Source organism: Littorina saxatilis, linkage group LG6, assembly GCF_037325665.1.
Source record: "Littorina saxatilis isolate snail1 linkage group LG6, US_GU_Lsax_2.0, whole genome shotgun sequence".
Lineage (NCBI taxonomy): Eukaryota > Metazoa > Mollusca > Gastropoda > Littorinimorpha > Littorinidae > Littorina > Littorina saxatilis.
The window spans coordinates 51,686,612-51,705,528 of NC_090250.1; the positions used below are offsets into that span (position 1 = coordinate 51,686,612).

General features: G+C 44.6%; 1 protein-coding gene across 1 annotated transcript in view; it reads right to left on the reverse strand.

Moving 5' to 3' along the window:
- LOC138969498 (ATP-binding cassette sub-family C member 3-like) overlaps positions 1–18,917 on the reverse strand; it is a 69,319-nt gene that overhangs the window by 9,841 nt on the left and 40,561 nt on the right. The window contains exons 24-27 of the mRNA XM_070342304.1: positions 17,036–17,202; positions 16,131–16,274; positions 15,253–15,452; positions 14,080–14,203 (exon numbers count right to left, since the gene is read on the reverse strand). Coding sequence (XP_070198405.1) covers positions 14,080–14,203; positions 15,253–15,452; positions 16,131–16,274; positions 17,036–17,202 — 635 coding nt within the window. The remainder of the gene's footprint in view (positions 1–14,079; positions 14,204–15,252; positions 15,453–16,130; positions 16,275–17,035; positions 17,203–18,917) is intronic.

The following is an 18,917-nucleotide window of genomic DNA, read 5'->3' on the forward strand; positions in this document are numbered from 1 at the left end:
ACACACACACACACACACACACACACACACACACACACACACACACACACACACTTCCGATCACACACTGTTTAATTTTTTTTAATTTTGTTGTTGATAGACTATGTAAGAGGTAGGATTATATGTGTGGTGGGAATAAAATGTAAGTGCAAACACACACACACACACACACACACACCTCCGATCACACACACCTCCGATCACACACACACGCACACACACACACACACACACACACATACACACACACACACACACACACACACACATGCGCGCGCGTTTACACAAGTACTTCCAAACAAGAAGGTAAAAAAGTCAGACGTAAAGAGTAACAAAACAATACATAAAACTGCTCACGGTAGCATTCAAGAGTTATACAGACACATAGTTATTAACTTTTCCAATATGATCATTTTATTATAAAAGTGACAGCAGTCTTTTGAATATTAAAAATATTAAAAAAAATTAACATTTTGCATACACATACATTAAAAAAAAAAAAAAAAAAAAAAAAAAAAAATAAAAATCCAAATCATGATTGTCAATTTAAAGGAACGAGGTGGTCCCCGGATTAGTTGTCAACTTCATAACCACTTCTTGGTGTCACAGGAAGAGGATTTACGGTTGTGACAGGACAGTAAGCTGGACATGTGGAATACAGGGGTCGCTGCAGCTGCTGAGGGTATTCCTCGCTTTGTGTCGAAGCCGTGGCTGTGGTTGATGGTGTTGAACAGTAGGAGTCTGACGGCGGACACTCTGTGTGATTTTTCGGATGTTTTTCCTCCTGCTTCTCCTCTGTGGGTGACAGAGAAGATACCTGTTGGTGGAAGTCTTCTTTGAGTTTGTTCTGCACTCTAAGCAGTTTCTGAAACTTTTTCAAGTCCAGGGTGACTCCTCTTTGGGTGGGGACAACACGCCCACCTTTGGTGCGGGTAGGAACAGCATAGTGGCGAATATGGATTTTTACAGCCCCTCTCCACGTTTTTACTGAGGCAAAAAGGCTTCCACCTAGCGGGTAGCGTGTAGCCGGCTGTGGTGGCTGCTTCATGGTCCCTGAAGGCATGGTCGACTCCGCAAAAATCCTCTGTAGTGGTCTTTTTACATCCGTCCTGTCTTATATACACACTCACGGTTCATGTACATCTTGATTATTCTGGTTTCAACGGGTCCACACTGGGTTAGCCTAAGGTCACGTGGGATGCTATGCCGTTTTTCACTCTGTTGCATCACTCACAGAGCAGTTGTTCAGTCACATGAGTGATAACCCTTTTTCGAAACGCTGTCGTTTCTGTCCACTTCCACACAACAACCCGCAAACACCACCAGGAGACCCCGTCTGGATGTGTCTTGGGTAATGCTACATTCCAACGACTAAGAATTTTGTCTCGATTTAGGTGTTCCCAGATTTTATCTGCGACGGTTCTAATGGCGTCAACAGTCCATCGTGTTGAATAGTCTTTTTCTTCTCTCTTTTTTTCTTCAAGGCGTTTGCAAACATCTCGTTTTAACTCACTAACAAACATCAAGAACAAACTGTTTCGCAGGTGATCTTTAACTTTGAGAATACCAGCCTCCAATTCTTCCAACATCTGCTCTAAAGAGGGACTGGCCGTCTCCATCATGACTTTTTTTTGTTTTGTGTACCTCTCTTTTCTTACTGGCACTCTTCTAACCCTCGCTCTACTTTGGTGGGTACGAGATGAAAGTGGTGGTGATGATTCCGCCCCTTCTTCTTATATAGACACATACACACACACATACCCAATAAAATGAATAAAACCGTTTACAGACCTAAAATAAAAAGACAACGCACACAACCTCAGTTTCTTCTTAGCTGTTGGACCAAAAACCATACTCTTCGATCATTACCCCAAAGTTTGTTGGGGGAAAACACACGAAGCGTTCGAAATAAACTGGCGCCGCGGCTTTTCATCAAAACATAGTACAATACATACAAGCCACAGGCTGAACTCGTCAAGTCTTGCAAAAGACGTGGGTTGTACACGTGGGCTGAACTGTGTTTCAGCATAAAGTTTTCAATAGCGGGGTGCACGGGTGGTAAACCAAAACTATCGAAATATTCCGCTTGTCCAAGTCCATCAAACCAGACACACACCCAGTGTTCCCCCGGGCCTGTACTGCGATCTGTATTGATGACAAAAGCACTTGGACGTCGCGGGTTCACCTGTCGTGGGAGTCTGTCTCTAGGAAACACACCTCGAAACACACGTCGGGTATGAATGTCTCTCCCCAACACTCGGCTAATGTCTTTGCTGTTCATAGTGCAAAATCAGTCAGGACCTGGCGAGAGCGATCAATCTCGATCATACTGTCCATTTCACCATACACAATCACCATCACAGGCGCTGGAAGAGCTTCGTTGAACTTCAGCTCCAGACGCAGGGCACCGCTTTTCACCAGTTCAAACTGATCTCCATCCAGAAGACTAGGACTCAGGTCAAAACTGTAGATAGCATACCCCAACTCAAAATCACGCAGCTCCATGTAAGATCCCGCATCTCTGTTGGCGACACCCGTAGACGTCATGAGACTGAAGAATGACCTCACATACTGGTGTTGTTCAAAGTTCGGTGTCAGGGGTTTGCCGGGGATCTGTTTCCCGTCTAGGTACAGGCTGAGAAAGGACAATCCTTGTGTCTTGAAGTGGTAGGGATTGCGTGAGGCTTGTCCGTTGAAAGCAGCGCTGTCCACCAATCCAATCACCAGGCGGTTGGGTGTCTGACTCAGAAACAAGTTGTCCTGCACAGCACTGTGGTTGCCTGTGGGAATGGAGAAAGTCTTCACCACGACCCTTTTCAAAGGATACTTGGCCGTACCTTTTTCCAGCGCTTTGGCGTGAGCGAGGCTCACAGCGGGGTTCAACTTGACTTTGCGAACAAACAGGGAAGCATGTGTGATGACAGTGCGGAAACCCTGAAAGGGGTCAGGAGACATCAGGTGGAAGATGTTCTTGGAGGGAATGAGTCTGATCTTCACGTCCACGCCGTTCATCATGTAGCGTTCCTGGTGCATGATGTCAGCATGAAGTCGCCCCATCATGTCTGCCTCTCTGCTCCGCATGGTTTGCTCACGACGTACCTTCAAACCCCAGTTGGCATCCCCACCTGTTTCATCCAGATGGTTGGAACTATCTCGGTAATACATGGCACTGGTGAGGTGACTTTTCTTGGCTTCTCGTCCATAGTTGAGGGTGGCTTCAATGTAGGCACGGTAGGGGTAGGTGTTCTCTGAATTGGTCACCAAGGTATCATTGAGACTGATATCCACCTGGGAAAACAGGCTGTGCATCCAGTAGTTGACAGGAGCCACAGGGGAGTCAGCCTCCAAGTTTGTTCCGTCTGCTTTGGTGATTTTAGCTCGCACATGGAGATACGTGTTGCTTAGATCCAGGTACTCGGATGTAGCACCACTGATGGTAAACTCAATAGGGGCTCCTGGGGCCAGAGTAGCCAGAGGATGATACTCTACAAACATTCCCTCCTGCACAGCTGTCTGTGTTGGGGGTACAGAAAACAAATCCAGTCCAGTATGTACACTTTCACATGACTGAGGGTGGGCAAGGGCCATGATGCTTATCCAAAAATATCGGCTGCTGTCGCCCTCCTTCTCTTCTTCTTCTGCCTCCCAGTCTGACCTTGGCGGTGTGGTGTAGATGATTTTATACGTTTCCTTGCAGGTTCTCCAGGCGGCGCGGCTGTTGTGCCTGTCACTCGACCCACGGCTTGGTGAAACAATCGCTTCCCTGCATTGCTAGCTCTCTGCTGGAGTGACGACTTAACACTACGCCCAGACAGCACATCCTGAGCCACCTGCATACCTGTCCTAGCCCCCTCTTTCAGCAGAGCTTTTCCACCACTTCTCAAAAGAGGTACAAGGGCTCGACCAATACCCCCTAAGAGATTACCAATGCCATGACCTCTGTAGTTTCTTCCTCCTACAAACACGGGGAGACCGTGACCGACCTGGTTGCAGTAATAATCTTCATAGAGTTTTCCACTGCCCTGGAAAGGGGTTAGACGAACCATCTTCTACAAATGGTCGGTGCGTCTACGACGAAAATGAAGCGTTACCACCGTCTTCCCTTGCTCAAATGCGATAGGTTTTCCCGTGTCCGTTGTTAAAAGCATTTCCACCGTGTTGAACTGACAACGAGTCAGAGGGATGTAATGGGGTTTTTCAAATATATGATGAACGACCTCTTCAGTCTTCTTTTTAATTGGCACCGTCCGCAACAATGGGACTAATGTATCTCCGACTACTCTTTCGCGCACCAAATCGCAGTACACGTATATTGCGTGAAAATCTTGATGTAAGTCCATCATAGCTTTACCGTCAAAGTGACCAGGGCCTATGATGGCTTGTTGGGTGACATCTGTTTTCAAAATTCTCATCAACTCGGGGCTCATCCACAGCGAGCTATTTTTGAGTAATTTAACACGTACTTTTTTTGCTGCTTTGGTGTAATAAAACCTTGCATAGTCAGTAAGATTTGCATCAACCAAGAGCTGGTTTAGTGAGTCTATAAAAAAAGCAGGTGAATCATACAACCCCTCTGGTAAAACTAGAGTATCACAAGGAACAATAACACCTATTGGGGTACAAATTCGAAACTGACACGTGTCTTTTTCCACATTTACATACGAGTTGTTAAACTGAATCTCAGCCAACCCACACTCGTAGTCGGTGCCCAGGTCAATTGTTTGAGGTAGTTTTGTGTAGTAGTGACTCGCGTTGTTGTCGGGGTAGTGCTGCAAGGAGCTGTTGCTGGGGAGTGTCAGGTAGAACATGATGAGTGAAGACGTTGTTACTGTACCAAGGGTGGATCAATGGAAGGATTAGGAAGCACGTAGCCGAGACAACTTCCCAGTAGGGCCACCCACAAGTTATCCGGTCCGCGACCGGTTGTCAGATTGAACAGAGACACTCCAATCACCACATAAATAAGGAGCATCTGACAAAGGAAGACAATCTCGCTCCGAGGGACACGACGTCCAAATACACGCCACAGCTTGGATGTTCTTGGTCGCTTAACAACACTGTCTGGTTCATCCAGAGGCGTATTAATCTTCTGAGTTTCCTCCATCAGAACCACTGAAGCTAGTCCGTGTAGGGGGTCAGTGCCGTCTGTGGAATCCAAGAATTGAATGACGGGTCATAGCCGAGCCATTTGACTAAATACTCTTTCTGTTTGCCTTTTCCAGGGCGTTGTTCCAAAACAGCTTCAATGCGGTATATTTCTTTCTCCCCCACTTTCTGCAGTTCCTGTTCATAAAAAGTCCCCAACAGTTCTTCTCCGTGATCATCTTTCAGCACATAGGTCACGGGTGTGGTTGTCTTGACTTGACTGATGGTAAAGAGTTCCTCTGTCCAAGAAGGCATATAACCTTTTTTAAAGACTCTTCTCGTCTTGCTGATTCGCACACGGTCTCCTATATTCAGTTTAGGTGGTTTGGAGAGAGTTGGACCACCATACAACCGTTGCCACACTTCCTCCTGATTAGCGATGGTTACGTCAGCAGGAGCTTTCTTAATACTGCGGTGGTAGGAATGATTGTAACCACGCACCAGCTTAGCCAAGACTTCCACATACCTCACTGAACTTGTTCTGGTGAAATACCTCCACAGTTTGTCTTTCAAGGTACGGTTGAAGCGCTCCGCCATTGAGGCTTTAATGTCATCATTTTCTGTCACAAAAAAGTGTACCTTTGTTTTGTCCAAAAAATCCTGGAACACCTTGTTTTTAAATTCGCTACCCTTATCTGTTTGTAGTCTCAGGGGTTGACGACCTCGGACAAAAATGCTTTTGAAGGCTGTCACCAGAGAGGCCCCTGTTTTGTCCTTCAAAGGCACCACCCACGCGTGTTTGCTCAGCACATCAATACATGTGAGTAGGTAGGTAAACCCGTCATTGTCTTTTCTCAGCGCTCTAACATCAATCAAATCTGCTTGCCACTGATGATCTATGCCACCCACGATGATACGGCGACGAGTAAACTTTCGCCGCACAGGCTTGTGTAGTGTATAGGTGTCTTGAAATGTCAACCACTTTTCAACTTGTTTTTGTTCTTGTCTGGTGGTTCTTCTCAAAGCCTCCACCCCACCCAAACTTCCAGGGAGTTGACTTCCATAATATCGACGTCGCAGCTTCTCAGCGACTTTTTTCTTTTTCACTGGCATTCTGCTCAAGAATAAGATAGCCACGTCTTCTTCTTGGGCGCTGGAGAAGGAAATGATACTCTTTCTGCAGAAGGAGATGCTGAGGAAGGACTCACAATTCTTCTTCTTCTTCTTTTTGTCCTGGTGGATGGTCTTCCTCTATCACCCCCCTCGCTGTGCATCCACTCCCATCGCCCTGTGTGACCAATGAGTTCACGAGGGATATTAACCGCTTTTAAACCTCTTGCAAACACTTCCCACCCTTGAGGATCAGGTGCATTTTTACGGTAACGAAGAGCATCATTCACCAGATCAGCCATGTTGGTTCCTGCTACTGTCTGTCCCTGGTACACGAGCTGTCCTTGTTCATTCCACTTGATGTCAGAACTGTCCTTGGTTATATCCAAAAGCAACTGAGCCTTCTTCTTTAAGGTTTTCGGGACACTCTCCAACACTCGTTTTTCTACCCTAGATAGGTCTTGAGCTTTCTCGACCTCATTTAGTTCTGTCAAAGGTTGTTTTGCAGGTTGTGACATCTCCACTCTTCCAAGAGGTTTGTTTTTATATTCTTCAACACGCTTAAGAAACCGCCACAAGACTTGTTGGTAGGAGTCTGCTTTTTCATGTTTGTCCACATCCTTCTTGTCTAAAATACCCCGCATCACTTGATCCATGTCCTTCAAACTTTGTGAGGTGGCATCAGGTACTGGAGGTCCACCTGCAGAGTCCCGCAAAGAAGCCAACACACGTGGCTCAATCAAAATCATCTTTTTGGTATGGTCCATCGTATCAGAGACCCAGGGTCCCGAGCAAACCAGATACAATGCCTAGCACAGGGTTCAAAAGAGCCTGAAGAAAACCGCCTTTCTGTAGGATTTGCTTTCGATGTTTGACAGATGTTTGTTTTTTGGCTAAGACCCGTAGGTTCTGTTTGTGTCGAGATAACCGTTTCTTCTGTGCGGGCGTCAGCTGCACATGGCCTTTTAAGATGTTCAGGGAGCACTCGCACAACGCATGGATCAAATCTGGAGAAGCTCCTTTCAATACGGCCTTAATCACGGCAGGCTTAGCCCTACACAACATCCGCAACATGGGTACATTTCTCTTCAGGCGTGCAGACATGGTTATTTTTGAAGGTACACTACAGGGTGCTCTGGCGGGAAAAGTTTTGTCCTCAGACGAAGATGATCGGGTGTCTCTTGTCGCAAGTCAAACAGCAAATAACCGTGAGGCATAGAAGTCGCATTTTTAAATGCCTCTTGGACATACTTTAGCTTCCCAGGGTACATCTGCTTGGCCAGATGGTTGATCTGTGAAACATCCCGTGGGTTTTTAAACACCACCAGGTAGTGACTGTTCAAACTGATCGTCCTCTGCTCTTTGTTTTTTCCGAACAGGTTCTGTACAATATACATTATACTCAGATTCCGATGATGACTTTCTTTGGTGAATAGTTGTGTGACCTTGTCGTTTGTCTCACTCATCAAATCATCAATGATGACCAGTCGCCTTTTGACCCCTGTCCACTGTTCCACGTCGGGTAAACCCTCCACAAACGTCACATGTCTCATCTCATTGTAACCAGACTGCCACGCCCCATAACACCAAATCAATTCCTCTGGAGGGGGTGTCATCATATCTTGTAAGTGATTCAAATATTGTTTGACAAAATGAGTCTTCCCACTCCCTGTGGGACCGGCAATCACACAGGTAAAAGGATGTTTCCACCTTGGATCCATTTTCACATACTAAACTAAGATCCTATCCTTATCTTTATTTATTAATTTAAAAAAACCAAACATCTACTTTAAATTTTATATTCAAAACTAACTCACACACACACACACACACACACACACACACACACACACACACACACACACACACACACACACATACACACACACACACACACACACACATTCACACTTTCTCTGCGCTTCGCGGAGCCCTCTCTCTTTAATAGCTATGTAGTTTGGTGCCCTGTCAGGGGGGTGTCAGAGTAAGGAAATTAAACGGTATCCCTGCGCTTCGCGGAGCCCCCTCTCCGGTAAACCTCCAGAGGGGGTCATTGGGTGCTTACGCCTGAGTTATTGCACCACAGAGACGCAAGACCTAAACATGTTAGAACTTGTTGATTGGTCAGCACCTAAAAATAGAAACGCGTAGTCAGAATACGGCGGTGATGCGGGCAAAGAGGGGTATAAATAAACTTCTTCTGGGGCTAACTCTTGAGTGTCTCTTCGACTTTACAAGTGGGTGGTGGTGAACAAAAACAACTATGGCGACCAACAGCAGCAGCAGCAGTGACGCTAACACAACACCACAACCGGCCTCAACAGTTTTGGTAAGTTGATTTTGTTTTTGTAAAGATAAAAAAAATAAAGGTAGAGTGTTACTTTTTTTCTCAGACATAGCTTTTTAGAAAAATAAATGTTTTTTTATGTAAGATTTTTTTTTTATATTGTTTTTTTTTTGTAGCTCAGACATAGTTGTTTTTTTTTTATTGCAGCGTAACCAATGCCCGCACTGTGAACAGATTTTTACACAGACCAAAAACCTTAACGTTCATGTTAACGAAGTCCATAGCAAAGCCAGACCTTTTCTCTGTGCTATGTGTGGCAAGTCGTTTAGCAGAAAACACGGCCTTGCTCGGCATGAAAAAACCAAAAACTGTCAAGATGTTGCGAGTCGGACACCTCCACCACCAGTGCCGACAGGCGGACAGAAAAGAAAAAGTTCGCCTTCACAGGATGCCCCTCCCCCCAAAAAGGGATTAAACAAACGAAGTCTAGAAAAAGAAAAAATCAAAAAGTTACCTTTTGAAGAAAGACAAATGTACGAAAAGCATTGGAATTCTGTTAAAACTCATAAGCGGCCTGGTAAACTTCAGTCAACCTATACCATTCTCTGGAACCCTTGTTCTGATTTCCCTGATTGGGACGAGTCGCTTCTTGATCTGTTCCATGAACAAAACAAGCGCTTCAAAATCAATTTTTCTCACTCTTTTCTTCTCAAAAACAAAGAGTCGGGTGACTTGTCTTTCTTTCACGCCTCAGTCAATAACCACTCTGTCTTACAACGACCGCGCCTGATCAACTCAAAGCAGGACTTTCTTTCTTTTCTCGGTGAAATCAGTGACCATGACATTCTAGAACAAGTTAGACTCGAACGCCCAAACTCTCGGTATGCTGTTCATACCATCATGTCTTCCAGTTTCTATGTCACGCCTTTGTCTGACTTTCCTATCGGATGTGCCTGTGGTAGTCTACCTGACTACATCACAAACACACCGTTCTTGCACAAACTCCAAAAAGACGAGCATCATCATTTTCCTTATACTGATGGTCTGTGTCTCTTTCGCTGTCTTGCTTTGCACAAAGGAGCCTCGCTTCATTCTTTGCAAAAACCCACAAAAACCTTGTTCAAACAGTGGGCCGGACATTTCCCCCCTGTCCACTTTCCGGGGGTCACTTTGTTTCAACTTGAGTCGATTGAATCTGAGTTTAAGGTGAACATAGATGTGTTTGAGTTTGATGAGAGCCAAACACCCGTCTGTCTTGTTCCTCTGCGTCGTAGCGCTTACAAACATTCTGGCGTTATGCGCCTCTTGCGTTACAAAGACCATTTCATGTACATTTTAGACATTGATAAACTCGGTCATGCTTTGGCTTGTTCCAAATGCGGGAAACTCTGGTCGTCTTTGTTTAAAATGAATCGACATGAACAGACTTGTCAGGGTGAGGGTTCAAAAGAAACGTTGAAAGGCGGGGTTTACTCACCACCCCAAAACATTTTTCAACAGTTACAAAACCACGGTGTTCAGGTAGCCACAGATTTTGTTTTTCCCTACAGAGCGACTTTTGATTTTGAGGTGTTTTTTGACACAGATAACTTGCCACAGACAAAATCAGCTGAGTCAAACTGTACACAGTATACAGCAAAACATATTCCTCTTTCTGTTTCTGTATGCAGTAATGTTCCCCATTTCACAGAACCAACCTGTTTTGTGAGTAAAGGTGACCCTCAAGAACTAGTGAACAACATGGTTAACTACCTAGAACGTATCTCCGAGGCCTCCTGCGCTCTTCTTTGTGAAGAATTTAAAGATGTGTTTGACCAGTTGACTGAGATCGAAGAGACACAACAACAAGAAACAGATAACCTCAACATCCCCGTAGAAAGACTCAGACAGAAATTATATGAGTATTTACAAGAACTGCCTGTCGTAGGTTTCAATTCTTCCCGCTACGATCTGAATGTGATCAAACCTTTTCTCATTGAAAAGTTTGTCAAAGACAAAACAGCCCATAACGATCTTCCAAAAGACGACAGTCAAACAGACCCTGTTTTTGAACCAGATGGTTTTGATACCGTGTGTGAAGAAGAAGAAGAGGAAGAAGAAGAAGAAGAAGAAGAAGACAAAGAAGTCAAAACAGAGGGAAAAAAGAAGGCCCCTAAAAGACCCCCTTTCAAGTTTGTTGTTAAACGAAACAACCAGTATATGTGTCTTTGTACAGACAAACTTCGGTTTCTCGACATCAACAATTTTCTTGCGCCAGGTTTTAGTTATTCCAAGTACCTCAAGGCGTTCGGTGTCGAAGAGCAAAAGGGTTTTTTCTGCTATGAATACGTCACTAGTCTAAGTACACTAGATGAAAGAGAACTCCCACCCCATGCAGCTTTTTTTAGTAAGCTCAAAAACTCAAATATTTCTGATACAGAGTACGCTTTTTGTCAGCGTGTGTGGACTGAAAACAAAATGATGACTTTGAAGGATTTTTTGGTGTGGTACAACAACCTAGACACAGGGCCGTTTCTGGTTGCTTTGCAGCATCAGATTAGTATGTACGCTAGTCTGCGAGTTGATTTGCTGAAAGACGGTATTTCTGTCCCCGGTGTGACACTGAAGTATCTGTTTGACACGTTGTCTTCAGATACCTACTTTTCACTTTTTAACGAAAAACAAAAAGACGTTCACGCACTTTTGCGAAAGAACATTGTCGGGGGTCCGTCTATTGTCTTTCACAGATACCACGAAAAAGACAAAACATACATTCGTGGTAATCAGGACAAACCGGTACAGTCTGTTCAGGGATTTGATGCAAATGCGCTGTATTTAGCTGCACTCATGCAAGACATGCCCACAGAGCACCCTGTCATTCGTAGAAAAGAAAACGCTTTTAAAGCGGAAAAAACAGATCCCTACGGTCAGCTAGCTCGGGAATGGTTGGAGTGGGTCATGGCATCAAAACAGATCCATCTCCAACATAAGTTTAACGCGAAAGAGAAGGCCCTTGGTCGAAAAAAGATTAGGGTTGATGGATGGGATGCCGCAAATCAAATTTGCTATCAGTTTCACGGATGTTTGTTCCACGGGCATGACTGTTCTGTGACCGCCGGTAAAACGTCTAACCCTGTCACCGGAAAAACACTAGTTGAACTCAGAGAACATACAACCAACATCACCAAATACCTACGTGAGGAAGTGGGTGTGACTGTCGTCGAAAAATGGGAGTGTGAATGGCACGCAGACAAAAAACAAAACACCTCCATTCAGACTTTTCTACAAGGTCGTTTTCCGACACTTAAACCCTTCCGGCATCCTTCTACCATCACAGATCAAACTGTCTTAGACGCGGTGCAAAACAAAACTTTGTTCGGGTTGGTACAGTGTGATATTTATGTACCTGATCATCTAAAAGAACATTTCAGTGAAATGCAGCCTATTTTCAAAAATGAGTCTGTCAGCCGAGAACAGATCGGGGATTTTATGAAAGACTACGCTGAAAAACACAAGCTCTTATCTCAACCACGCCGCACACTTGTTGGGAGTTATCACGGTGAACAAATTCTGCTAGCCACACCCCTCTTGTTTTGGTACGTGCAGCACGGGTTGGTTGTTAAAAACATCACGCTGATCGTGGAGTATCAACCCAAAACCTGTTTCCGTCAGTTTGGTGACAGCGTTTCAAACGCAAGACGAGCAGGGGACCAAGACCCATCAAAAGCTATCTTAGCTGAAACTTTCAAACTGCTCGGTAACTCAGCCTACGGGAAAACCTTAACTAACGTGGCCAACCATCGTGATATTCATTACGTTTTGTCTGATGAGGCCTCAAAACTGATCAACAATGGTCGTTTTCAAAAACTAACAGAAGTAACAGATTCTGTCACTGAAGTAGAGATGGCTAAAAAAAAAATCAACTGGTCACTCCCCTCTCAGATTGGTTACTTTGTTTACCAGTACGCTAAACTACGCATGTTGGAGTTTCATTTTGATTTTCTAGATAAGTTTGTGTCCAGAGCCGACTACCAGCTTTTGGAAATGGATACAGATTCTCTATACATGGCGCTTAGCGCTTCAACGTTAGAAGAGGTAGTTCGTCCTGAACTACGAGAGCAGTTTTACCAAGTGTATAACCAATGGTTCCCTGCACAAGCCTGTGACCAACACGAGGCAGCCTTCCAAAACACCCGTTTAGCTAACGCCCCATGGGACCCGACTCTCTGTCAGGCCTGTACAGCGCGTGTCCACTATGACAAACGAACACCCGGTCTCTTTAAAACCGAATACCAAGGAAATGCGTTTATTGGTTTGTGTTCTAAAACCTACTTTTGTGAGGGAGACAGTGGAAGTAAATTTAGTTCAAAAGGTTTGAACAAAAACCAAAACAAACTGACAAAAGAGTCTTACCAACAGGTGCTTCTAACGCAAGAAAGTGGTGGTGGTACAAACACTGGTTTCAAGACAGACGGAAAGTCTATGTTCACCTATTCCCAAACCAGAAAGTCACTCTCGTTTTTCTACATCAAGCGTGTGATCGCTTCTGATGGGGTTTCAACCCTGCCTACACCCGTCTAACGGGTCTCTTTCTTTTTTGACTGTGATACCCCTCTAATGGGTCTCTTTCTTTTTTTGACTGTGATACCGCCGCCTGTGATATGGTTAACATTCCAATGCCAAACAACTTTGTCGTTTTTGTAAATAAATTTGATAAGACATGTTTTGCTTCTGTAAATAATGCTCGTATTGTTTAATCCCAAAAACCCCCAATGTGGCTTTGACATACCTTGTCAAAACGGTCCCAAGCCCGTAAAAACACAGAGGGAGGGTCAATTACTGAATTTTATTGGTGCTTACCCCAGCTGGAGTGGTCATTAGTACCGAGCAACAGGTACAGGCACATGAAATCACATGACAAAATATAAAACGCAATAAACCGTTTATGCGCAATATCTCCTTATCACTACTTAAACACAGGCACCTTAACCTATAACCTTCTATCAAAATACGGCTGCGCGGCTGCGCAGCTGCGCAAATAAAAGGGGGATGAGGCATACCTCTTCCCTACTACTCCCCGGTAGGTAGACCTGAGGGGAAAGCCAATCTAGCCTGATGCTCTTCATATTTAGCATTTGAAAGGAGTATTATTTTGAGTCTCTGATTGAGAAACAAGGTTTAACTGCTGTGGTAGGGGGTGGGATGGGGACTTTGTTAGTCTTGAAAGAGAGCATAATCAGTTTTCACAATACAAATAATATGTTACATTTTAAATAAAGGGAAAGCGAATCTCGTGCCGGACGAGTCTGATTTGTTCCCAAGAATTATCGTTGGCTTCTGCAACCGCTGAACATTTTATTTCCCTGTAGAGCTCTGGTAACTTCGAATCTTTAGATGTACATGTACATAGGGAAGCTCACGCCATCACACAGGCCAAAAGTTAATGACATCGTCCAAAAAATCCCTGTACCACCAACAGGACAAAGTTAATGACATCGTCCACAAAATCCCTGTACCACCAACAGGACAAAGTTTCTACGTCTGAAGTGCGCACAACTTTCGAGAGTGAAATGTGACTGTTGGTTTTTGGAAGACCTAATATCGCCGGCGATCCCTACCTGAAGGGCGTAAGAAACAGACAGGCCCGCCGCGCCCCCTGACGGATTCGGAGAGACAATCTCCAAGATGGCCGCCATGAAGATCACCACGTTGGTCACTCCGTCCAGCGACATCTGTATCCACCTGCACACATGTCAATAACGTCAGCAAAGAAGCCAGGCCAGGCCACCGGCATCCACGCCAATTTACACAGAAGCTGCAGCTGCAGTTGGTAGAAATGTAAAAAAACAGACACTGCCAACGTTCCTAAACCAAGACCTCTGATGGACTCTGACCATCTTGCCAGACATCGAACGCACACTCAGCTCCGTCCTCTATTTTTTTCTGTCCGTCCACTGCTAGATCATACCTGTGAATGTCTTGTTTTGTCTTCTTCTTCTTCAGCGTTCCAGAATTGTCTGGTTACGTGTGAGCTCGTTTGCCCATTTGGGTTCCCCACACTATACTCTGAGAGCATAGTCAGCTCACTCCGCTTTCGTTGAGTAGGCATGCTGGGTATTTTCGTGTTTCCATAACCCACCGAACTCCGACATGGATTACAGGATCTTTTCCGTGCGCACTTGGTCTTGTGCTTGCTTGTACACACGAAGGGGGTTAAGTCACAAGCAGGTCTGCACATAAGGTAACCTGGGAGATCGGAAAAATCTCCACGCTTAACCCACCAGGCGGCAGCGACCGGGATTCGAACTCACGACCTCCCGATTAGGAGGCCGACGTCTTACCACCACGCCACTGCGCCCGTCTCTTGTTTTGTCAAAAAGTAAACGTTCCATTAAATAACATTTCTTGGTTGTTTTGATTTTTATTCTGCAGCTAGAGAATATTAGTTGTCAGGTCATTATGGTTATCATGGGCAAAAGTGTCAATTCATATTCTGGTTAACCGAGTGCTTTATTTTAAACCTTATGTATGGCGAACCTGTCTACGCTGTCTACACAACCATTCAGCTTCATTTGCTTTAGGATATGAATTAATCATGCGTTTGGGTTGTAGTTATTTAGTATAAAAATGCTTAAAATGGCAGGTCTTGTTGATCTTCTTGAGACAGAAGCTCCGGAAATTTCCCGCAGAGTGGAAACAAATAAACAAGACAATCACAACCAAAACTGATCTTTAAAGTGTCATCCAAAACTTCAGAAAAATATAACTTGCCTCTAATATTTAATCATTACCTCAATCCAGCCATCCAGGCGAAATAAAACTTCTGGTTGTCATCCACCCTGATCTTGGACTCTTGGACGAAGCGCTGAGTGGCGCGGTAGGCCCGAATGGTGGCTGCACCTGTGATGGTCTCACTGAAGTGGGCGAAGATGGGGGACCTGGTCACCGCCTCCATCCGCCTGCACTGTCTGGACATTGGCACGTACGACGCCTGGGGAACATGGTCAGGTGTGGATGAAGTCATTGGTTGCGCGCGTGTGTGGTGTATTATATATATAACAAGATCAGACAACAAACGACATTACTATAGTAACAACTCTCTCTCTCTCTCATTCACTCCCTCTCCCTCTCTCAGTCTCTCTCTATACCTCTCACTATCTCCGTGTACCTCTCACCCACTCTCTTTTCATCCTCATTCGTCTTACCGACGAATCATAAGCACGAATACATACGCGCATGCATTTCATATAGTTTAGGTATTGCCAGAAGGTGAAGAGAGAGGGGAGAGAGTGAAAGAGAGAGAAATAGAGCTAGAGAGAGAGAGAGAGAGAGAGAGAGAGAGAAAGAGAGAGAGAAAGAGAGAGAGAAAGAGAGAGAGAAAGAGAGAGAGAAAGAAAGAGAGAGAGAAAGAGAGAGAGAGAGAGGAGAGAGAAAGAGGGAGAGCGAAAGAGAGAGAGAAAAAAAGAGAGAGAGGAGAGAGAAAGAGAGGGAGAGAGAAAGAGAGAGAGAGAGGGGCAGAGACAGACAGAGAGAGAGAGAGAGAGGCACAGAGAGAGAGAGAGGAAGAGACAGACAGAGAGAGATGTGAGAGATAGAGAGGGGCAGAGACAGATGTGTGAGAGAGAGAGAGGCAGAGACAGACAGAGAGAGACATAAACAGAGAACTAACAAGAGAAAAGTAGCAGAAGACAGCGAGGGGCAGCAAGACGACGATGCTGGTGGGCGAGACGACGACAAGCACGACGACAGAGGCGAGGAGCACGGTGAAGGTGGACACGAGGTCACGGAAGATGATGGGCATCAGGTTGTCCACCTGCAGCACGTGCACACAATGAGGTCAGTGGGTCATCATTGTGTCTTCAGCAAAAGCTGCCATTCTGTCGCACTTCATCTATTGTCTGTATTGTTCCCATGAAAGTTCCCTTGAAAGGAAGTTCCCGTGTCCTTTTTAGGGAAATGACCTGGGGTTTAAGCCACATCCCTTCTCGTTAAAATCGTTCGGCTCGCCATCTCAGAGGTGGACAGGCTTTTTAGTATGAGATAAGACTATTCCTCCACTTGGCCGCATACCACAAATCCACACCCTGGCTGCGTGCAGCTGTGAATTGAAGTTAGTTGAGGATTTTATTTCTTAAAAAGCAACTTGTTGCATTTACACAATTTATTCATTACAAAAATTCTCGGGAAGGAGTGTAACCAGCGGGGTCCTGATTTGGCCTATTATGGTCCGCTGGACCCGAAAAGCAATAGCTAACTAACTAACCAAGTGTAACCAGCAGCACGACCAGCAACTCTTGATTCAAACTACATTTCCCATCATGCTCACTGTAAACTTGTATAATGCAAGCTGACAATATTTTGAAGCGAACAACTAGCACTTTAGAACAAACAAAACCCTTATGCCGGCATTTGCAAATTATATCCCATTTATGTCGTTGATTATAATACATATACATATTTCCATATCTTAAAATAAACATGAAGATAAATCCAATGTATTACTGCATTATGGTACGCAGACCATCTAATAAATGTTTGACAATAAATGCGAGACGCATACAATTGGATACTGACAATTTCCATATCTGTCGATACACGGTTCATGATTCGTCCAATGGGCGTTGTGTCGAAGAACGCCATTGGTGCACGGAACAGCTTGCGGATCATTCTGTCATGCAGACGGCTGCTGGCCTGAATTGTCCGCACCCAGTACAATGCGTTGTACGCCAACAGCAGTACCACTGTGACGAGATGCAGTCATTTGTTAATACCAGTGTGGTGTACAAAACGTTCATAAAATTGTATTACCAATTCAGTGCCCCATATGGCTTTTTGACCAATCAGGACGGATTCTAGGTGACCCTCTAAATGTTATAACGTTCAGGCAGGGACCCTTTTTGTTTATCACGCTAAAAATTAACAAGACAAAGTAAAAATGTAATTCAACAATATCAGCGTGATTTATTCTAAAGAATGACACTTCAAATGCTGTCAGGTAATACTCTCTTTATCTAAAAAAAAATACCGAAAAGCGAGTTTTGTCGGTGGGTGCGTAACGGAACAGCAAGGCACCGCCCATCGTCTGAGTGTGCAATGCCGACCGCTCACTTGAAATCTAAATGATCAAAGTTCGGAAAAATCAAGTGAAATTGCGCCACTCGCTTTACATCAAATGTATCTTTACGTCATTTCCCATCCGTCTGGAGTCGGTTCTAAATCTGTCGCTCTCTGTTCAACGAGAAAAAGCGAAGCAACCGAAACGCATGTTCAACATGGATTATCTTGTGAGATTGTTGTGTGTCAAAGGCATTTGACCTGTGAATATTCATCACGTCAGGTGTGTTACTCTGATTGGCTGACTCAGATCACGAGAATTCTTTGACTGACAGGCATAATCAGGTAGAAGCGCTCAAGTTCCCATTGCGGCTGTCTAATTCGCGGAGTTGCTTCGAAATTTCTTTTGGTCGAATTAAACGGTAATAAAACCGTTATTTCTAATATGCTGACTGTTAGCAAATGATCACAGACATGTCTCACAAACGATATCAGCATTCGCCTAAAAGGCTCATGCTTGATATCTTTTTTCTCGACATGGCTTGTTATCATTTGCTAACAGTCAGCATATTAGAAATAACTCATAATATATATATATATATATTGAGACAAAATTAATATGCAAGGTTATGTAAGACTTTTAAGAAACTTCATGCTGAAAAAAATTGAAATATCGTTCCGTTTTAACGGCTCAAATTGAATCCCGCAAATGTTGATGGTAGGTGTGGTCAAGGACCTGTGGCGTCGTACCCAAATATTGCTCGAATGTAATAAACCCACTTTGAGCAGAAGAAAAGCATATCTTCAAATAAACCTTGTTTCACCACAACACTGCTGTTTGACATTTCGGCTATATATACACACTAGATGATTACCCGCTTCGCCGGGTACCGGCTTCGCCGGGAAGAAGTAGAGCCGAATACCAGGCTGCGCCTGGGACCCGGCTTTGCCGAGTGTACGCCGGCTTCGCCGGCGCACGAAGGAAAGGAGATAAACGCGCAAAACACTGGAGACCTTCTAAAAATAGTAACATGCAGTGACCTTCTAAAAATAGTAACGTAGTAACGGGAATATGGATTGACGCCACACGGAGGAAGGGAGATAATCGCGGCTGAAAACACTGGAGAAGATAAGGAAGAGTTACTGGTAGTGGATCCCGACACACAAAAACAAACTCGGTTCAGCGCGCACAGCGATGCGCGCTGAGAGCACGTGTTGAAATATCTCATCGATGAGGTTGTGTCCGGGGTGTAGCTGAATACGGTGTCCAAATTTTAAAAAGATCCACCGAGAACTTTGGCCGTGCATCGCGAACAGACAGACAGACAGACAGACAGACAGACAGACAGACAGACAGACAGACAGACAGACAGACAGACACTAGTCGTATACATATGAGCCA